The sequence below is a fragment of the Natrix helvetica genome (assembly GCF_964273705.1).
Source record: "Natrix helvetica genome assembly, chromosome: 1".
Taxonomy (NCBI): Eukaryota; Metazoa; Chordata; class Lepidosauria; order Squamata; family Natricidae; genus Natrix; species Natrix helvetica.
Genome location: NC_138548.1, coordinates 356114041 through 356133169, shown reverse-complemented (window position 1 = coordinate 356133169; position 19129 = coordinate 356114041). Strand labels below are relative to the sequence as shown.

Here is a 19129-nt window from a genome sequence, read left to right as displayed (position 1 = left end):
TAGATGGTTCATACTGGAAGGTTTATTATTTACATGGCAAGGACAAAGATACAGAATAGATACAATTGACAAGGCAGAAGCTTTCTATGCAGAACATTTCAGAGAAATGGCTGAGAAAATTGGAAAAGAAGAATTATTGGTGCAATCACTGGAGACACCTATAATTGAGACTGAAAAAGTAGAAGGAGCTGTAGGCGGAATTGATAAGAAAGAAGGCGCGGTGGGCAGTGTAAATCTCAGAGAACAACGAGAACCCACATCAACTAGAGCTATAAATCCTGTACATAAAGTATAAACATGGAGGGGAAAAAATGATTACAATAAATATAAATGGACTTAACTCAGCAATTAAAAGAAGGAAAATATTTCACAAATTAGAAAAACTAAAATGCGACTTAATCTGCCTACAAGAAGTGCATATTCAAAAGAGACATGAACACCGAGTCCTTTTCAGGAGAGGGGGCGGTCTAGAAATTCGAAGAAAATAAAAAATAAATAAAGAAAAACCCGGCTTGGAACTGAACCAGATGGATTTCTCTTCCAACACCCTGCTGTGATTTTTTCTTCTTGGAGGTGCCTGCTTGTTACCCCGGTGGTAGCAGCTCCAAGATGCTGACAAATTTGTTGCAACAGCCTTGGTGTTGGAGAGGTGAGAAAGAAATTATATGGTGGAAAATGTTTCATTTCTAAAAAAGCATTGTGCTGCTCTTTAAATAACTTTTGAGAATGAAAGAAATGGGTATTGGCAGCATTGCTGTGAATGTGGAGGTAAGATAATGTAAAGCTGTCTTCCCAACACATGGGAGATGCTTCTATTTCTTTCATTCCTCTCTCAGGGCTTCTTTTAAGGCTGCTTGGAAAGATGGTTTAATGGTGGACAGGACCACATGGTTTGAGGCCCTGGGCAAAATGAGCACATGGGTGTGTGTGAGAGAGGGAGATGTATACCCACTCTTGGGCTGCTTTAGAGCTTCCTGTTCGTGTGTAAGAAATGTATTCTGATTGGTTGTCTTGAGTCCCAGGCTTGGTTGAGCCTTACAGGGTGATACAATCTCCCCACGTTCCATGTGGTGAGTTCTGTTGCTAGATGGATAGAGGGCTAATCCTATTATGTTCTGAGGGTGAAGATCTTTTGTGTTGTAAATAAGGTGGCCCAGTGTTTCTGCGGCTGTTAACAAAGGTGATGTCAACTTATAAAGCATTTCCATGTCTACTATCAAGTCGACATAGAGAAGGGAGAATTCCATGCATACTTTTGGGCAGAGTCAGGTCCCATATTCTTGCAGCTGGCATGTGAAATGTGCATGTCCATAACCTGACGTAATACCTTGTTGGTGAATGTGATTTATGACACAGACAGAGGGGAGAGGAGACAGGGGTAAAGTTCAGATGCCACTAAGTGGAAATCAGTTTCAGCTCCACAGAAGAACATGCCAAAATGTTGATCCTAATAAATGAATGGATTTCTTTTGAACTTTGTCTCGAGGCTCTTAAATTAATTAGGTCATCTTTTGGGAACTTCACAGGGGGGACCTGCTTTCCAAGAGCATATTTCTCCTTTTCTCATCCAGGGAGGTGTAATGTTCTGCCTTTTTAATATTTCCTAGAATATTTCATTCTTCTGGGAAAGGGTGGGTGCTAACTTCTTACAATCCCTCCCTTTTCCCAAAAGATGTGTGTGGAACACATTATTGGCAAAAGATTAAAAATTGATCAGATCAGAGAGACTTGATGGGTGCTTTTAATTGTTCTGATGCAAAGGGGAAGGCACTCATACAGGCAGCAGGAAATTATTCCTTCAGTTGCTCCCAAAAGGAGAGCTTTCAGCCACAAAGGTGTAGCAGCCAGGACAAAAGTTCTGGAAATAAATTTATAGTATCCAATTTTTTTAATGCCGATTATTTTCAGAGGTCAGATATCACTTTCTGTGAGCTTCCAATCAGGTTTCAAGCAAGCAAAAGTCCTAAATACTTCACAGACATAGTTTTCCTTTAAATAACTAAAGGCTGCCCATTTCCAAGGGTTGGTTACTACTCTTACCTTAGTTCATTTAGGATTTGTGAGTCCAAATTGAGGTTACCAGTGTGCAATCCAGGCTATTTAGTATTTTTAAAATTGCATACAATGAGCCCTGGGACTCCTACTCATGAGACCACCAGTGCAACATATCCTGCTTTATTGGACAACTGGGCAACATCGTTTGTGAGTCACAGTCGGGGCTGGGTGTTTTGAGATCTCTTTTCTGCTATCTCTTCAAGTGAGGGAATTGCCTGAGGGGAATGCATCCTCCCCCATGGGATTAGCAGCGAGATATGACTGCTTGAACCTTAATGCCACAGAGCAAAAAGTAACCTAGGAGGAGCTTTGTGTCCTGTTTCTATGTAAGAAATGTATTCTGATTGGTTGTCTTGAGTTCCAGGCTTGGTTGAGCCTTGCTTGAGTGATCCAATCTCCCCAGGTTTCATGTGATGAGTTCTGTTGCTAGATGGGTAGAGGGCTAATCCTATTATGTCCTGAGGGTGAAGATCTATTGTGTTGTAGATAAGGTGGCCCAGTCTTTCTGCGGCTGTTAACCAAGGTGGGGACTGCTTTCCAAGATCATGTTTCTCCTTTTCTCATGCAGAGAGGTATAATATTGTGCCTTTTTAATTGTTCCTAGAAGATTTCATTTTTTTAGGAGAGGGGTGGGGGCTAACTTCTTACAAATACTGAAATACTAAAAAGAGCAAAAGATGATGGATAGACATAGAATACTTAAGATAGCAAATGCTTCATTAAAGATTAAAAAACAGGTAGAAAGTAGAAATTGCGAATAGTATGTGTATTGATACATAATAGAATACATCAACATTACTATAGCCACGTAAATGTGAGAAGTTGAAAGGTATTATTATGTACACCTAAACAATATTATTATTAGTGTTGTGTATAAAATACATTGACCCAAACAATACATTGTTTACCAAGCTGTTACGGATGTATAAAAAAACCCTACTAATATAATTATTTTTTAAAAAACTACCCCAGTGGGGACAAATTATATTTATCAGCCATGGATTTGTGATTTTGGGAGGGAATAAAGTGGGGCAGTAAGACAGGAAACAGAAGAACTTGGAAGAACTTAGGTCTTTGCTGGATACTGCAAGAGTTCATTGCAATGAATGTGACTTCTTTTTTTCTGTTGGAGATGTCTGATGCATAGAACCAAAGCCCCAGAAGGCAAGAAAGAGCAATGGGTGTGGTTCAGAGTATAAACATAATAATAGTTTATGTCACGATGAAAGATTAAGTGCAGATTCGAAATAAATATTAAGGGGATATTAAAACAAACACGAGGGAAATAGCAGAACATCCAACCAAAAAACCCTCTTTCACAGCAATGTGGACAATACCTGTTTTTTCATTCACAAAAGCTATTTAATGCCTTTTTTTAGAAATGCAATGTTTTCCACCATATAATGTCTTTTTCACAGGACCAACACCAAGGCAGTTTGTTTGTTTGTTTGTTTGTTTACTTATTTATTATTTCATTTGTTTGATTTGTCAATCGTTTACAAGATAATTATAAGAATAAACATGAGCATGAATGAAATGGGTACGAATAAATGGGGACAGTAGGACAGGGACGATGGGTTTAAGGTTAAAGTTATGGGGATTTCAAGATGTAACAAATTTGGAACAAATAAGAGGCATCTTGGTGCTGCTACCACCAGGGTAACAAGCAGCACCTCCAAGAAGACAAGATCACAGCAGGGGTTGTTCATGAACTTAAGAACCCAGGACTCAAAACCACAATGCTTTTTTCTTCTTGAGCTACAACTTCTGTGCATATTTTTTTTACCATGTATTTTTCAGCAACTTACTGGGGCCACTCAGAAACTCTGCTTATGACTCACAGATATTTTGTGCAAAGGAGATGCTGGCTAGGAAATTCTGGCCTCAAAATCTGGAAGACATTCAGGATGTAGGAGGAGGAAACTGAAAGTTGCATTTCTCTAAGACACATTAAAATTAACATGAGGGTAATAGCAGAATATATAAAAAACAACCCTCTATACAATAAAAAGATAAATAGACATATGGGGAGGGGGGGATTTTCTTCTACCATATATAGGCAATCATGCCATCTTTCTTAGGCTCCATTTTCTAGGTCCTGCTGCATATGTTTCTCTGTGTGACCTAATGGGAGACTTCAGTGCAAGCAAATTTACAGAATTTACACCTGGCATTTAGTAGATATAAAATTTCCTCCTCCAAGAATGAAGCTTGGTGGTTGATGCTCTTGGATGCAGCCCTGGCCAGCAGGAGTGAAGCTCCTTCCCCTGGAGGGTCTGGCCTGATGCTGCTGCCATGCCCTAAAATCCTGGGAGCCTCAGAGTCATAAAGTTTTGGCATGTAAAGAGGTTTTGATATCCACTGAGAGTCACCCCTAAGAAAGCTGATTGTGTAATTCTGTAAAACCTTCATGAACATTTAGGGCTGGGCACATAGTTAATCTTCACAAGGTTAAGTAACATCACATTTCACTATTTCACTAGGCTCAGCTGCAAAGTCGGTTGCTAGAAGTCAAAAACCACTTGATAGCATTTAATCAGTGGAAACTTGTTGCCTTAAGTAGAAACTGGAGAAGGATTTTTTTTCTGCCTCCTATCTGGAGATGGTGCTTAAACAGGCAAAACATGTGCCTAGAAAGAGGATAATACTAGTTGTTGTGCTTAAAAGAGTTAAAACCATCGAGTACTGTGTTGCTAGAAAGGTTGGAAAGCGACAGGAAGAGTAGAAGAAAGAAAATCCAGTTGCCTTTTGAAAAAAGCACCTTTGGGAACAGCTAAACTTCCTGTTCCGGATGACTCATGGGAGGAAGGAGGTGTGCAGAGCGGCTTTTGTGCTCTTCCCGTGGTCGAAGCAGAAGCTGGAAGGTGAGCGGAGTGCAGGTGGGAGGAGAGTCCTGGAAGCAGAGAAGCAACTGGGCTGAAGCATCTCAGCTGCTGCTGCTGCAGGTTCCTTCCCTCCCTGAATTTAAGCCCACTGGTGCTGCAGGCTGTGAAACTGGTGGCTGCAATTTTCCTCTTGGTGGGAAGATTGGAAAAGTCTCTTCCAAGTGAAGGTGGGTTCTTTGGGAATGGCTTCCCTCCAGAGGTTGTGGGTGCTCCCATCACTGGAGGGTTTGTGACAGAGCTGGGAGGGACCTTGCAGGTCTTCTATACAGACGCCCTGATCAAGCAGGAGACCCAATATCATTTCAGACAAATGGCTGTCCTGTCTCTGATTAAAAGCCACTGGTGGACCTCCCACAACCTCTGAAGGGAAACCCTTCCACTGGTTCACTGTTCTCAGTGTAAGGAAATTTCTCCTTAGTTTGAAGTTACTTCTCTCTTTGATGAGTTTCCATGCAGTTCCTTGTCCTGCCTTCAGGGGCTTTGGAGAATAGGTTGACACCCCTCCCTCTTTTGGGGCAACTCCTCAAGTATTGGAAGATGGCTATCATGTCTCCCCTAGTCCTTCCCTTCACTAGACTAGACATACCCAATTCCTGCCACCCTTCTTTTTATTTTAGCCTCCAGCCCCCTAATCCTCTTTGTTGCTCTTTTTCTGCCTTCTTCCAGAGTCTCAACATCTTTTTTATTATATGGTGACCAAACTGTCTGCAATCATCTAAGTGTGGTCTTACTCTTTATAAAGTGGTACTAGTACTTCACATGATCTTGATTCTATCTCTCTGTTAATGCAGCCTAGTATTGCATTGGCTTTTTTTGGCCACTGCAATACACAGCTGGCCCATATCTAAATGATTGTCCACTAGGACTTCAAGTGTCCTCTCATAGTTACTGCTTGAATCAGGTTCTGCCTATTCCGTACCAGTACCTTTTGTTTTTCTTGCATAAGTGTAAAATCTTCTTTTTCCATTCCCATTCAATCCCCTCATCTAAGGCATTTACGCAGATATTTAATATCTTCATAAAAGAAGATACTAAAACAGAACCTTGGGATACCCACTGCTTACTTCCCTCTGTATAGATATAGTCCCATTAAGGACTACACTTTGAATGTGGTTTGTCAGCCAGTTATGAATGTATCTGTGTAGAAGGATGTACCTATCCCACATTTTTCTAATTTACCAAGAAGTAGCTTATGGTCTACTTTGTCAATTGCCTTACTGAAATTCAATGATACTATGTATTTGATTGGTCTGTTAATTTAGTCTCTTTGTGTAAGAATGAAATAACATTTCTTTGGAATGACCTGTTTTTGACAAACCCATATTGACTTCTGGTTATATATTTGCTTGCTTCTAGGTGTTTGCAAATCTTTTCCAGGATCTTCCCAGGTAGTGATGTCAGGCTATTTGGCCTGTAGTTTTATGGATCTATTTTTCTCCCCTCTTTTGAAGATGGGAACTACATCAGATCTTTTCCAATCCACCAGTAGTTCCTTGCTGCATGAAGATCGTTGAAAGATATGGTTGAAGGGTTCTTAGATCATGTCTGCCGGCTCCTTCAAAACTCTGTAATCAATCTGGTCCCGATGATTACAACTTATCTAGAATGGACAGGTGTTCTCTTACCATTTTCTTGCCTGTTTTAATTTGTATTCCTAGTCTGCCTTTTACAGTTCTGTTTTTGGTAGGTTTGGCTATTTTTTCTTTTTGCCTGAAGATAGATGCAAATAATGAATTAAGTAGCTCTTCCATGTCTCTACTTCTCGTCACTTCCTTGCCATCATCTGCCAATAGTGGACTGATTGTTTCCCTGACTTTTTTCTTTTTTTATCTACCATCTCAGAAAATTAGAATATTACATGCAATCAATAAAACAAGGATTGCACATAGAACAATATCTTACCTCTGAAAAGGATAAGCATGTATATGTACTCAGTACTTGGTTTCGGCCCCTTTTGCAGCAATTGCTGCCTCAATGCAGCATGGCATGGAATCTATCAGCCTGTGGCACTGCTGAGGTGTTATGGAAGCAGGATGTTTCAATAGCAGCCTTTAGTTCTTCTGCATTGTTTGGTCTCATGTCTCTCATCTTTCTCTTGGCAATGCCCCATAGATTCTCTATGGGGTTCAGGTCAGATGAGTTTGCTGGCCAATCAAGCACAGTAATCCAACAGTCATTGAACCAGGTTTTGGTGCTTTTGGCAGTGTGGGCAGCTGGAAAATGAAATCAGCATCCCCATAAAGCTCGTCTGCGGAAGGAAGCATGAAGTGCTCCAAAATCTCCTGGTAGACGGCTGCGTTGACCCTGGTCTTAATGAAGCATAGTGGTCCAAAGTCCTGTTGCTCCGTGGTCCAAAGTCCTCTTTTCTAATGAGAGCAACTTTTGCCAAAAGCACAAAACCAGGTTCAATGATTGTTGGATTACTGTACAATCCTTGTTTTATTGATTGCATGTAATATTCTAATTTTCTGAGATGGTGGATTTGAGGTTTTCATGAGCTGTAAGCCATAATCATCACAATTATGACAAATCACGGCGTAAACTATCTTGCTTTGCATGTAATGAGTCTTATCTCATATATTAGTTTCACCGTTTAAGTTGCATTTAGTGAAATAAATGAATTTTTGCACGATATTCTAATTTTTCGAGTTTCACCTGTACATGGCAAATTTGAGGTTTGTAGGCTTTACGGTTCTGGAGATTTTGTGATAATGCGTGAGTGGTATTTCACTTTTATCTATATAGATTTTCCATTATTTCCCACACTCCTTGCATTGTTTTCTCCTTTAGGATTTTTATCCATGAAATTTTGCTTAGGCTCTGGATTTCTTAAAATCAGCTCTTCTAAAGTTTAAGACACTTGTTGGATTTTATTCTATTGCTTGTGTTTGCATTATATTGAATTCCAGTAAGACATGGTCACTTACCCAAGGTTCCAACAACTTCAACTCCTTCTTTCGCTTCTCTATTAGTAAGAATTAGGTCGAGTATAGTTTTTCCTCTAGGTCCCTCCTCTACCATTTAGATGACAAAGTTGTCAGCTAAATTGGTTAGGAATCTATTCAATTTCCTACTTGCTGTAGGCTTTTTCTCCCAGTTGATATCAGGGTAGTTGAAGTCTCCCATTACATTTATTTTTATATAAAGTTTTATTTTTTCATTTTCATAACATATAAATCACATGTATAGTATTACATAGCCAACATCGTAATGTATTATTAAATGTTTACGTCAATTCATCTTACCATCAACTCCCTAAAACAATTATTGGCTCTTCTGCTCTCTGTACACCATATTAGTACGTTATCCATCACTTTCTTCTCCCTCTCTCCTCTCCCTCCCTACCTCCTCTCTTCCCTCTGTCCCTCTCTCCTCCCCTTCCCTATTTCCTCCCTTCCCTTCTCTACTTCCCTTTCCTCTCTCCTTCTCCTCTCTCCCCTTTCCACTCCTCCTTTCTCTCCTCTTCCCCCCGCCCTCTCTCCTATCCCTCTCTTCTTCCCTTACTTCTCTCCTCTACTTCACACCCTTCGTCTCATTTACTTGGTGTATTTCAGCTTCTGAGCGAGCTCCCTTTTATGATGATGGTATTTATAATTCCTTTTCAATATAATATATTTTATTTTAACACATATCTTCCTCTTTTTTAAAAAATAGGACAAAAAAGTATACATATACATATATCATTGTACTTTTTTATTTATTTATTTATTTTTGGTTTTTATACATTTATAGGGAAAAGGTAAAAGGGTAGATAGAAAATTTTGGCAGCTCTCGTGCCAGTGGTAGAAATCCCTCCAAATCTCACAATTTTTACAATGTTAAAGACAATGTATAAAAGATAAGCAAAAACAGAATCTTGTTCTACATTATATCAACCATGTGTTCAATCATCTCTTTTTTTGTCACTTTCTAGTATATCAACAATTACAATAATAATTCAAATGCATTTATTTTTGTGACCTGAGCCTTTTCGATATTGCTCCTTCCTCCCTGTCCCCAGATGGAGCTACAGCCCCTCCCTCCTTCATATCTTGTACATTACTACCTTTTTCACTACCTCCCATATTTTCGTCCTCTAGGAGAGAACTGTGTTTTTTAATGAAGGCTTCTGCCTCCCCCACTGTATTAATTCTAATTCTGTTTCCCTCCCAAAAGATCAACATTCCCTCTGGCAATAACCATCTAAACCAAACTCCTTTATTATATAATTTCTTTGATAAGGAGGAGTACTTCCTCCTTTTCTCTCTTATTTTTTTCGGAATTTGCTTCAGAATGGTAATTTCTTTGTCTTTATATTTTAGTGGTACCCCCTTTGAGCCCCTAGCACCTCATCCCTCGTGGTCCTCCTAAGAAATTTAACATGTACCTCCCTTGGAACATTATATGCTCTAGCATATGCTGAATTAATCCTGTAAACCAAATCCATATCCCACCACAACTGTTCTTTGTCTCTCTTAATATATTCTGCTAAAATTGTACTCACAATATCCTTAAGATCTTCATTTTCTGTCTCTGGTAGGTTCTGGAATCTGAGAAAAAAGGACATTATTTCAAGTTCTATTTTGCCATAAAATTTTCCAATTCTAAATTCCCCTTCCGGACTGCCTTAACCTCCTCCCCCAGCCCAGCCGCCCCCTCCTCCAACACCTTAATTCTTTGTTTGTTTTCTGTTATATGGTATTGTACAGCTCTGAGTTCCTCTTTGAGATCTGTCACCTCCTTTTTCAACTCATTTTGACCTCTCATAATTTCCTGAAACATTTGGGTAACGGATAAGTCTTTTGAGCTCTCTCCAGTCCCTTCTTGTTGTAACAATGAAGTACTTTTCGTCTGATGCGTACTTGGGCTGGAGGTGGCAGAAGTGGGAGCCGAGAATGACTTGCCCGTTGGTGGTTTTTTGGGTCCCATTTATCTGAGTTCAGAGATGGTATAAATATTTTACAAAAGAAATGGCGTCAGTGGAGTGCGCAGTTGTGCCGATCCAAGGAGGCAGGCAAATCCGAAAGTGAAAAGTTAGTTCTCCATCACAGTTCCAAAGCACGGAGGCACACCAGAAAGGGGAAAATCAAATAATCAGAATCCAGAAAGACCATATAACAGGAGAGATCCAGGGGTCCTTCAGGGGAGGTAATAATACAATGCCAGAGATTTTTTTCAAAGGTAGTTTCAAAAGGCAGACTTCATTTGTAAGTACAAAAACGAAGATAGAGGGGAGGTATCTTGGCTCCTCCTTTCACAGGGAGAAGAACAAAGATTGCCATAAAGTTTTTTTTTCCTTTAAGAAAACAGCTCAGCAATCACCTCTTGCAGTTGTGATACGAATCTTTCTCACATAGTTAATACAGGTGACAAGTCAACCTTTATTCTCTCTCCATTCCGATATAGAGAGAGATAATTCAAATGCCGCTTTATCCGAGGGAGATAAAGAGAAAGAGAAACCACCCTCTAATCTTCAGCTTCAAATAGATTAAACCCGAATTTACAATAGTCTGCTGCTTATCCATTAGCGATAATTAAGGAGATTAGGATGGATCTCTCGCCACCCACATTCCAGCCACTCCTCCTTAATTAACTCCTTCCGGCGAAAGGGCAGACAGCCAAATGCTGTTCCATGCCCCCCCTCCGTTCCCCGGCTCCAGGGGTGAGGCTGGAAATACCCCCGCCGGCTGCTGCCGAATCTGGGGGGTTCCAGCAAGCTGCCCTGCGGCAGGTGGCCCCTCCGAGACCCCCTGTGCTCCTCAAAGGAGCCCACCAGAGAGACGAACAGCGGACTACAACGTCCGTCACCTTCTGTGACCGGAAGTGATCTCCCTTCATCATTGTACTTTTAAACCCCCCACATCACCCCAGCCTAATTTTGTTTGAGATGTAGACCTGGTTACAATTCCCAGCTATTCTCATCATTATATTTATATAATTATACATCCTTACATCCTCCATATATTTTAACCTTTTTTAAACTATCTTTCCATTATCATATTCAACCCGTTATCAACTCCATTTTATTATTATATTTAGGAATAAACCCCTTAGCTTTATATTTTCCCATATAACAATTTCTAGTTGTCTAATTTTTTCCTAGTAAGTCTTTTGTCTCACTTCTCTGTTCCAGCCATCTCCATTTTCTTTTTTCTTTTGACACGTTTACCCTCTTCAATTTTCCCCAAGCCACCATCAAAGGGATCTTTTATATTTCTCTTTGTTGGGACGTAACCTCCTTCAATTTTCTTTGTGCCCCTGACAACCTCCAAAACCTCTTTTGTCTGCTTTTTTTTCCCTTTTGTTGGGACACATCCCCCTTTTACAATTTTCCCTATATCACTGCCAAGCCCTATGGAATTTTTTGTCTGCTTTTTATTTCCCACCGTTTCTACCTCTTCATTATCTTTGCCCCCTTCTTCTTTGCTTCTTCTCTGGGTTCAGAATTCTATTTAGGCTTGTTTTTAATGATTTATGCATATTTTTTATAATTTCACGCAGTTCTTCAAATTCCCAGCTTTCCATGATGTCCAGTTCCAAATACAGTTCTTATTTCAGAGTTCTGGTCCACCTTAAATTTATCTACTTCAGCTGCTGTGGGGAAGAGCGACGGGAGCCATCTTGGTCTTTTGTTCTTCCTTAATGTCCAGTTCTAAAATTGCAGTTAGTTATACAAATTTTACTTCGAGGTTCTGGTCCACCTTAAATTTAGTTAATTCAACTACTGTGAAAACAGAAGAGAAGCTGGAGCCATCTTGATCTTTTGCAGAATAAAAAAGGAGAGAAAGAAAGAAAACTTCGTATTTCCCAGTTCTTGATTTTTTTTATTATTATTTTTTTCCTTCCTACTTTTCACCTCTCAAGATTAGGTTATCAGTTGTCAGTGAGGAGATAGTGCTTTTTTCTTGATCTTTTCCCCTTGTTGCATTCCATCTCTCCTTAATTGGGGTTGCTTACAATATGTTAGTTAAAAGACACTTGAACGCAGTAAATCTTCACGCTCCTAGGCTCCTTTAAAAACACAATCTTTTCAAGTCGAAAACCAAATTTAGAGTTGTTATTTGAGTGGGTTTGTCACTTTTGTCTGCTTTCACCCTTTCTGTCTTAATTGTTTCAAACAAATGGCTTTTGGGGGTAGGGGGAGGCTAGTGTTTCAACCCTCCATCTTTCCTTTTCTTTCTTTCTTTTGGAAAAAATCCTGATCTGATCATCAATATTATTTATGCTCTCAAGATTCTTTGCCTTTTCCAAGTTTGATTTATGACTGTGGATTAGATGAATTTTCTTATCGATCTTTCATATCTTCCTCACACTCCTCTTCAGTTGCTTTGGCTGGAAGTCAGCTTCTTGTACAGCCATGTTGCCATGCTTCCGCCCCTACTCTGATTCAGAGGGCAAATCTCCGACCTGCGAGGGACCTGTTGCTTCCCCCTGGGTCTGATGAGACGCTGCCCCTTCTTCATCCCACCTCCAGGGAGGTTTTGATCTAAAAAGATCTTGGAGATAGTTTGTCAGATAGGGTTCATGTGAGGCCCTTGAGGTGCAGGAAAAGGAGTTGCACCAATTTGGGTTCTGCCAATAGCACATATATGATGGCCGCAGCATCCCACACTTATGATCCCCATCTGTGACCTTCCCAGCTAGCTTCTGACAAGCAACATCAGTGGGTATACTGCAGGAAATTGCAAGTCACGGTCATATGAAATTGCCTTTAACAACCCACAGTAATTAGCTTAAAAACTACAGAGGAACAGATGTAAATTGGCACTGTCATGTGAGATGATGCTTAATGATTGAGCTGCTTAGTGATGCAAATACCAGTTCCAATTGCGGTAGGTTAAGTGAGGACTATTTGAACAAGGATGTCACCAGATGGGTTGTAGACAGTATTTTCAGTCCTTATTTGCAGCTGAGGACTTCCATGAGCAAAAGTATACTTTCATTCTTTTTTCAACACATCTCTACTCATTTTACAAAAAATTAAAGTTATACTTTTCTTTGTATCTTACAGATGAACAGGATGCCAATAAGAGCACAGTCTGAACAACTGTAAATAACAATCAATGTTGAAAAGGAAGAAAATCCGGCCAGAAATCGAAATATTTTTCATTCCCTGCAGAAAACCATACAAATCTGATCCTCCTTCAGCAGCTGTTTGAGAGAGAAAATCAAGAAAAAATGAGCAGATTATGCATAACTGACATGAGAGGTGAAGAAAGATTATTTATAATTCAGCAAAAGGGGAAATAAAAATCTGGAAGTCTGTTGGGAGGAAAAGATCAATAGTAAAGTCATGTACAAGAGACAGTAATGTAGGTGACAGTAATGTGAGGAAGAAGACTGCTTGAATAAAAGTACCATTAAGCAAGGCATTGTTTACTGAATGTGGCAAAAACTATGGTCACAACTGCTCCCTTGTTGTTCATGGAAGCATCTCCACACAAGTGGGAAGCCACAAAAGTGCTCCCAATGTGGTAAATGCTGGAGTGAGCGTGGCAACATCGTGCTGCATCCGATAACTCACAGGAGAGAGAAAACATATGACTGTGCAGATTGTGTGAAAGTGTCATTAGAAATTCTCAGGTCTTGAGACACTGAACGATGCACACACAGGAATAAAACCATTTGAACATCCTTTCTGTGGGAAAAGTTTCAGTGAGAATTTCACCCTGGTGAAGCACCCGAGGACTCCCACAAAAGTGAAGCCCTTTGAATGTCCTGATTGTAGAAAAAAAATTAGTCACAATTTCAGACTGTTGATGCATCAGTAGATTGACTCCAGGGAGAAACTGTATGAGTGTTTAGATTGTGGGAAAAGCTTCAGTAGAAATTTCCATCTCACGAGACACCAGAGAACTGACACAGAAGAAAAACCCTTTGAATGTCCTGATTATGGGAAAGTCACAATTCCAGCTTGGTGATACACCAGAAGACTCACATAGGAGAAAAATGCTTTGAATGTCCTGATCGTTGGAAAACTTTCAGTTATAATTCCATTTTGGTGATACCCTAGAGGAATCATAAATGAGAAAAACCCATTCAATGTCCTGACTGTGGGAGACATTTCAGTCATAATTTCCACCTGGTAATACATCAGAGGATTCTTATAAGTGTCAAGATTGTGGGAAAGGTTTCATTAGAAATTCCCTACTCCTGAAACACAAGACCACGCACACAAGAGAAAAACCATTTGAATATCCTGACTTTGGGAAAAGTTTCAGTCGGAATTCCCACCTGGTGATACACCAGAGGACTCACAGGAGAGAACCCCTTTGAATGTCCTGATTGGGAAAAGTTTCAGTCGGAATTCCCACCTGGTGATACACCAGAGGACTCACACAGGAGAGAAACCCTTTCAATGTCCTGATTGTGGGAAAAGTTTCAGTAATAATTCCAATCTGGTGACACACCAGAGGATGCACACAGGAGAGAAATGCTTTGAATGCTCTGATTGTGGAAAAAGCTTTAGTAATAATTCAATACTGGTGAAACACCAGAGGACTCACACAGGAGAGAAACCCTTTGAATGTCCTATCTGTGGGAAAACTTTCAGTCGGAATGGCAACCTAGTGATGCACCAGAGGACTCACACAGGAGAGAAACCCTTTGAATGTCCTATCTGTGGGAAAAGCTTTACTAATAATAGCACCCTGGTGACACACCAGAAGACTCACACAGGAGAGAAACCCTTTGAATGTCCTGATTGTGGGAAAAGTTTTAGTGTGAGTTTCAACCTGGTGAGACACCAGAGGACACACACAGGAGAGAAACCCTTTGAATGTCCTGATTGTGGGAAAAGTTTTAGTGTGAGTTTCAACCTGGTGAGACACCAGAGGACTCACACAGGAGAGAACCCCTTTGAATGTCCTATCTGTGGGAAAAGCTTTTGTCAGAATTACGATCTGATGACACACCAGAGGACTCACACAGGAGAGAAACCCTTTGAATGTCCTATTTGTGGGAAAAGCTTTAGTCAGAATTCCAATCTGGTGACACACCATAAAACACACATAAAAAAGAAACCCTTTGAATGTCCTGATTGTGGGAAAAGTTTTAGTCATAATTCCCACCTGGTGATACACCAGAGGACTCACACAGGAGAGAAACCCTTTGAATGTCCTATCTGTGGGAAAGCTTTCAGTCAGAATGCCCACCTAGTGATACACCAGAGGACTCACACAGGAGAGAAACCCTTTGAATGTCCTATCTGTGGGAAAAGCTTTAGTAATAATAGCACCCTGGTGACACACCAGAAGACTCACACAGGAGAGAAACCCTTTGAATGTCCTGATTGTGGGAAAGGTTTTAGTCAGAATGCCTTTTTGGTAACACACCAGAGGACTCACACAGGTGAGAAACCCTTTGAATGTCCTATCTGTGGGAAAAGCTTTAGTCAGAATTCCTCTCTGGTGACACACCAGAAAACACACATAAAAAAGAAACCCTTTGAATGTCCTGATTGTGGGAAAAGTTTTAGTCTGAGTTTCAGCCTGGTGAGACACCAGAGGACACACACAGGAGAGAAACCCTTTGAATGTCCTGATTGTGGGAAAAGTTACAGTCTGAATTCCCACCTGGTGATACACCAGAGGACACACACAGGAGAGAAACCCTTTGAATGTCCTATCTGTGGGAAAAGCTTTAGTAATAATAGCACCCTGGTGAGACACCAGAAAACTCACACAGGAGAGAAACCCTTTGAATGTCCTATCTGTGGGAAAGCTTTCAGTCAGAATGCCCACCTAGTGATACACCAGAGGACTCACACAGGAGAGAAACCCTTTGAATGTCCTGATCGTGGGAAAGGTTTTAGTCAGAATGCCTTTTTGGTAACACACCAGAGGACTCACACAGGAGAGAAACCCTTTGAATGTCCTGATTGTGGGAAAAGTTTTAGTCATAATTCCCACCTGGTGATACACCAGAGGACTCACACAGGAGAGAAACCCTTTGAATGTCCTATCTGTGGGAAAGCTTTCAGTCAGAATGCCCACCTAGTGATACACCAGAGGACTCTCACAGGAGAGAAACCCTTTGAATGTCCTGATTGTGGGAAAGCTTTCAGTCGGAATTCCCACCTAGTGATACACCAGAGGACTCACACCGTGGAGAAATCTTTGAAATGTCCAGTCTGTGGACATTACTTCAAGCATAAATCATCCCTTATTGCACACAAGATAATCCATATGAGGAAAGGTAGATGAATTTATAGACTCCTTGAATTTAATTTGTGATCTCCCATTGAAAGTATAGGTGAGAAATTGATTGTTCGAATTTTGGGCTGATTCGTTTTGCTCAAACATTTCTCATGATTAAAGTTGTAAGTGGAGTGAAAAGGAAAATGGAAAATGTTTACTATTTCTGGTTAACAGCAGAGCTTCTGGATATTTCCTTTTCCAGAAGTAGAGGAATTCCTCAGTAAGGAATTTTGGGTTGAGCTTTTGTCTGCTGATTATGGAATTCCCACATGTGGAGTTTCAGTCTTATACCTTGGTTTTGCCCGATTTTCAGCCCCAGAATTCCTTAAAATATAACTATTATGGGCCTTGAATTAAGGTTTCAGGTTGCAATGGATGTTAAATTGCTTTCCTTAACTATCTGAATCCCCCTGCTCTCTCTGATTGTTATTATTATTATTATTATTTCTTGGATTTCTAGACCGCCCCCTCTCCCAAAAAGGGACTCGGGGCGGTGTACAGTCAATGCAGATAAAAATACAATCATAAAACAATTAAATACATTTGGATGGAGGAAATAGGCTGTACAAGAAATAAATATATTCTAAAACCCTAAAAACATCCCCAATTAAAAACCCAAACCCAATTAAAATAAATCCCCGGGAGGTAAAACTAAGAGAGTGCCAGGCCAGCTGATTGAAATAGGTGAGTCTTTAACTTTTGACAGAAGGAACGGAGGTCGGTGGTGGTTCGGATGTCGGGGGGGAGGTCATTCCAGAGGGTTGGGCCCATCACAGAGAAGGACCTACTCCTAGGTGTCGCCCGCTGACACTGCCTAGCGGACGGCACCAGGAGGTGTCCCTCCCTGTGTGAGCGGATAGGTGATGCAGCCATTAATCAAATGTGCGAGTCGCTAAGCAGAACACTGTCTACTCAGAGCTAGAAAAAATTCCTTGGAGGCCTCCCCTGTCACTGCATTAATTGTTTGCTAGCCGAACTGATGAATTACTGTGCGGGTCATAGGCTTTATCAGAGAGTGATGTACTGCGCCTGCTCACACACATTCCAGAGACTTCTTTACTTTTGATCTTCTGTTCGTCTGCCAAGAAGCTGGGCGACAAACTGCTCTTGCCAAAATGTAACAATTAGATAGATTTGTTTATTTTCTTATTTCTTATTTTCATATTAAAGTTTGTTTTTAATTAGAACTTGTTACTGGATCTTACTTTCGCTTCTCTGAAAATATGCTGTTTGGAAAAGCCGTCGGTCTAAGACCTCATTAGCTCAGGGTGAAATTTCCCCTGACAATAATAGCAGCAGAAGGATGGCTATAATTTACGGCTGTTTCCTTCCAAGTTATCTTCAAGAGATAAGCTAATTAGAAAGAATGGTCTAGCTGCTGAGGTACGGCGTAAATCAACTTTTTAACCATGCCAAGGAAGAAAAAGAAAAAAGGCAAAGATGAGGCGCATTCAGAGGGATCCCTTCCCTCTGACACAGAACTGGAAGATTTCTCAAGCTGGCTTCCAAAGCACCGAATTTCTTCAACAGCCGGGCCAAAAGAAGAATCTGCTGTGGGGGAAACTGCTACAGGAGGTGGAATCTACAGACTGAGGTCAGTAAATATTCCTTCTGATTATGCACGTTCCCAAATATCTCCAAGAGATTATGAAGCGCTCGGGGCTAAACCAAAGCGTTCCACGTTGCCAGAGCAAATTCACTCCCAAACTCTTGTAGATTATGAAACAATTGATGTCTGGCCAAACCCCTCGCAGCAACAGCAGGCAGAGAAAATTCACCCCCACGCAGAAAGTGAAACTTATGAATCCTTCTCAGGCCCAGGGGAAGATATGAAAAGCCATCGTGACCGGATAGACTTTTTTGAAAAACAGGTTTTTCAAGCTAGAAAACACTATGAAAGGCTAGAGGCAAGTAGGAGGGGTTTCCCCATTTCCAAAATGTCTGAGGATGCCATCTTGCCTTCTTCCCCACAACCTAAGACACAGCCCCTGGTAAAAAAAAGCATCAGACAAATCAGAACAGAGATATGTACACGTCACCAAGGTCACATGATCTCTATTCTACTACTTATGCCAAGCATGCAAAAATTCTGCAGCCAAGAAGTGATGCTGCACTGCCATCTCCTGGCGGAAATATTTTAATGCAGAGAGCATATATGCATGTTACATCTGTAGCTCGTCCAGATGTCCAATCTGCAATGCAACAAATGCCTCCAAAGGTTAAATCTTCAACTCCCCCTGGTGGTGTTGGATTTTCCCTAGATGGAACAAGGCAAAGGCAAAGGCCAGCCCCTCAATCAGGCCAATTTAATGTTGCTACTCAAGCACCAATCGTGAAATTGCAGCCTCCTCTGTCTCAACAGCCAGCTTTTCAACCTGCAAAGCAAGTTGTTCAAATGTATATCCCTCAACAGGCATTTTCTGTCACTCCTTTCACTGGTGAGTCAAAATTAGAGTCAGGAGAGAATTATAAAGCCTGGGTTAGTGAGATTGCACTCTTGCTTCGCAGAGAAGGTACCCATTGTATGTTTTTTAATCCTCCTGCCCAACCATGGACTCCTGCAATAAGAGACCTAGAGACTAGATGTCAATGTTCCAAATATCATGCAGAATTAAATCAGAATCAAAGACAAAACTTCCTTAAAGTTCCAATTTAATAAGACAGACATGTTGGCATTGTGCTATGAAATCCCAAATCTGATTTGCTTCCTGGGATTCCACCTAGTTGAAAGTTCATGATCTTATCCCCACACCCACAATCCATCACATGTTCCAATCTTCATCTTCCACACTGGCATCTACACCCCTCTGCTTCCGGTCAGGTGTCGAGGTGCGGAGACAAAAGATGACCTTGGCTTCTATAAAAGAATGTCAACAATACATTCCACAATCCTACTCCTTTCTATTCCCCCCTCCCAACTACTACACTAATGAAACAGCATAGGAAATTAATAAAAAGTGTGGCAGGCCAAAGATCCTAAAAAGAACATAACTACAGGCCTGACACTAGGGC

At 40.7% G+C, this 19129-nt stretch overlaps 3 protein-coding genes across 3 annotated transcripts in view; all 3 read left to right on the top strand.

The window, feature by feature from the left end:
* Positions 1-19129, top strand: part of LOC309384266 (uncharacterized protein) — a 162943-nt gene that overhangs the window by 115832 nt on the left and 27982 nt on the right. The window lies entirely within an intron of this gene.
* Positions 4846-19129, top strand: part of LOC309384270 (uncharacterized protein) — a 122040-nt gene continuing 107756 nt past the window's right edge. The window contains exon 1 of the transcript XR_014174000.1: positions 4846-4919. The gene's annotated coding sequence lies outside the window, so the exon portion shown is untranslated. The remainder of the gene's footprint in view (positions 4920-19129) is intronic.
* Positions 14336-17304, top strand: LOC309384269 (uncharacterized protein; the record flags this gene model as incomplete). The annotated part of the gene is made up of 2 exons (XM_081937561.1): positions 14336-15389; positions 15642-17304. The coding sequence occupies 2 exons, from the start codon at positions 14336-14338 to the stop codon at positions 16121-16123; spliced, it is 1536 nt and encodes a 511-aa protein (XP_081793687.1). The 3' UTR covers positions 16124-17304.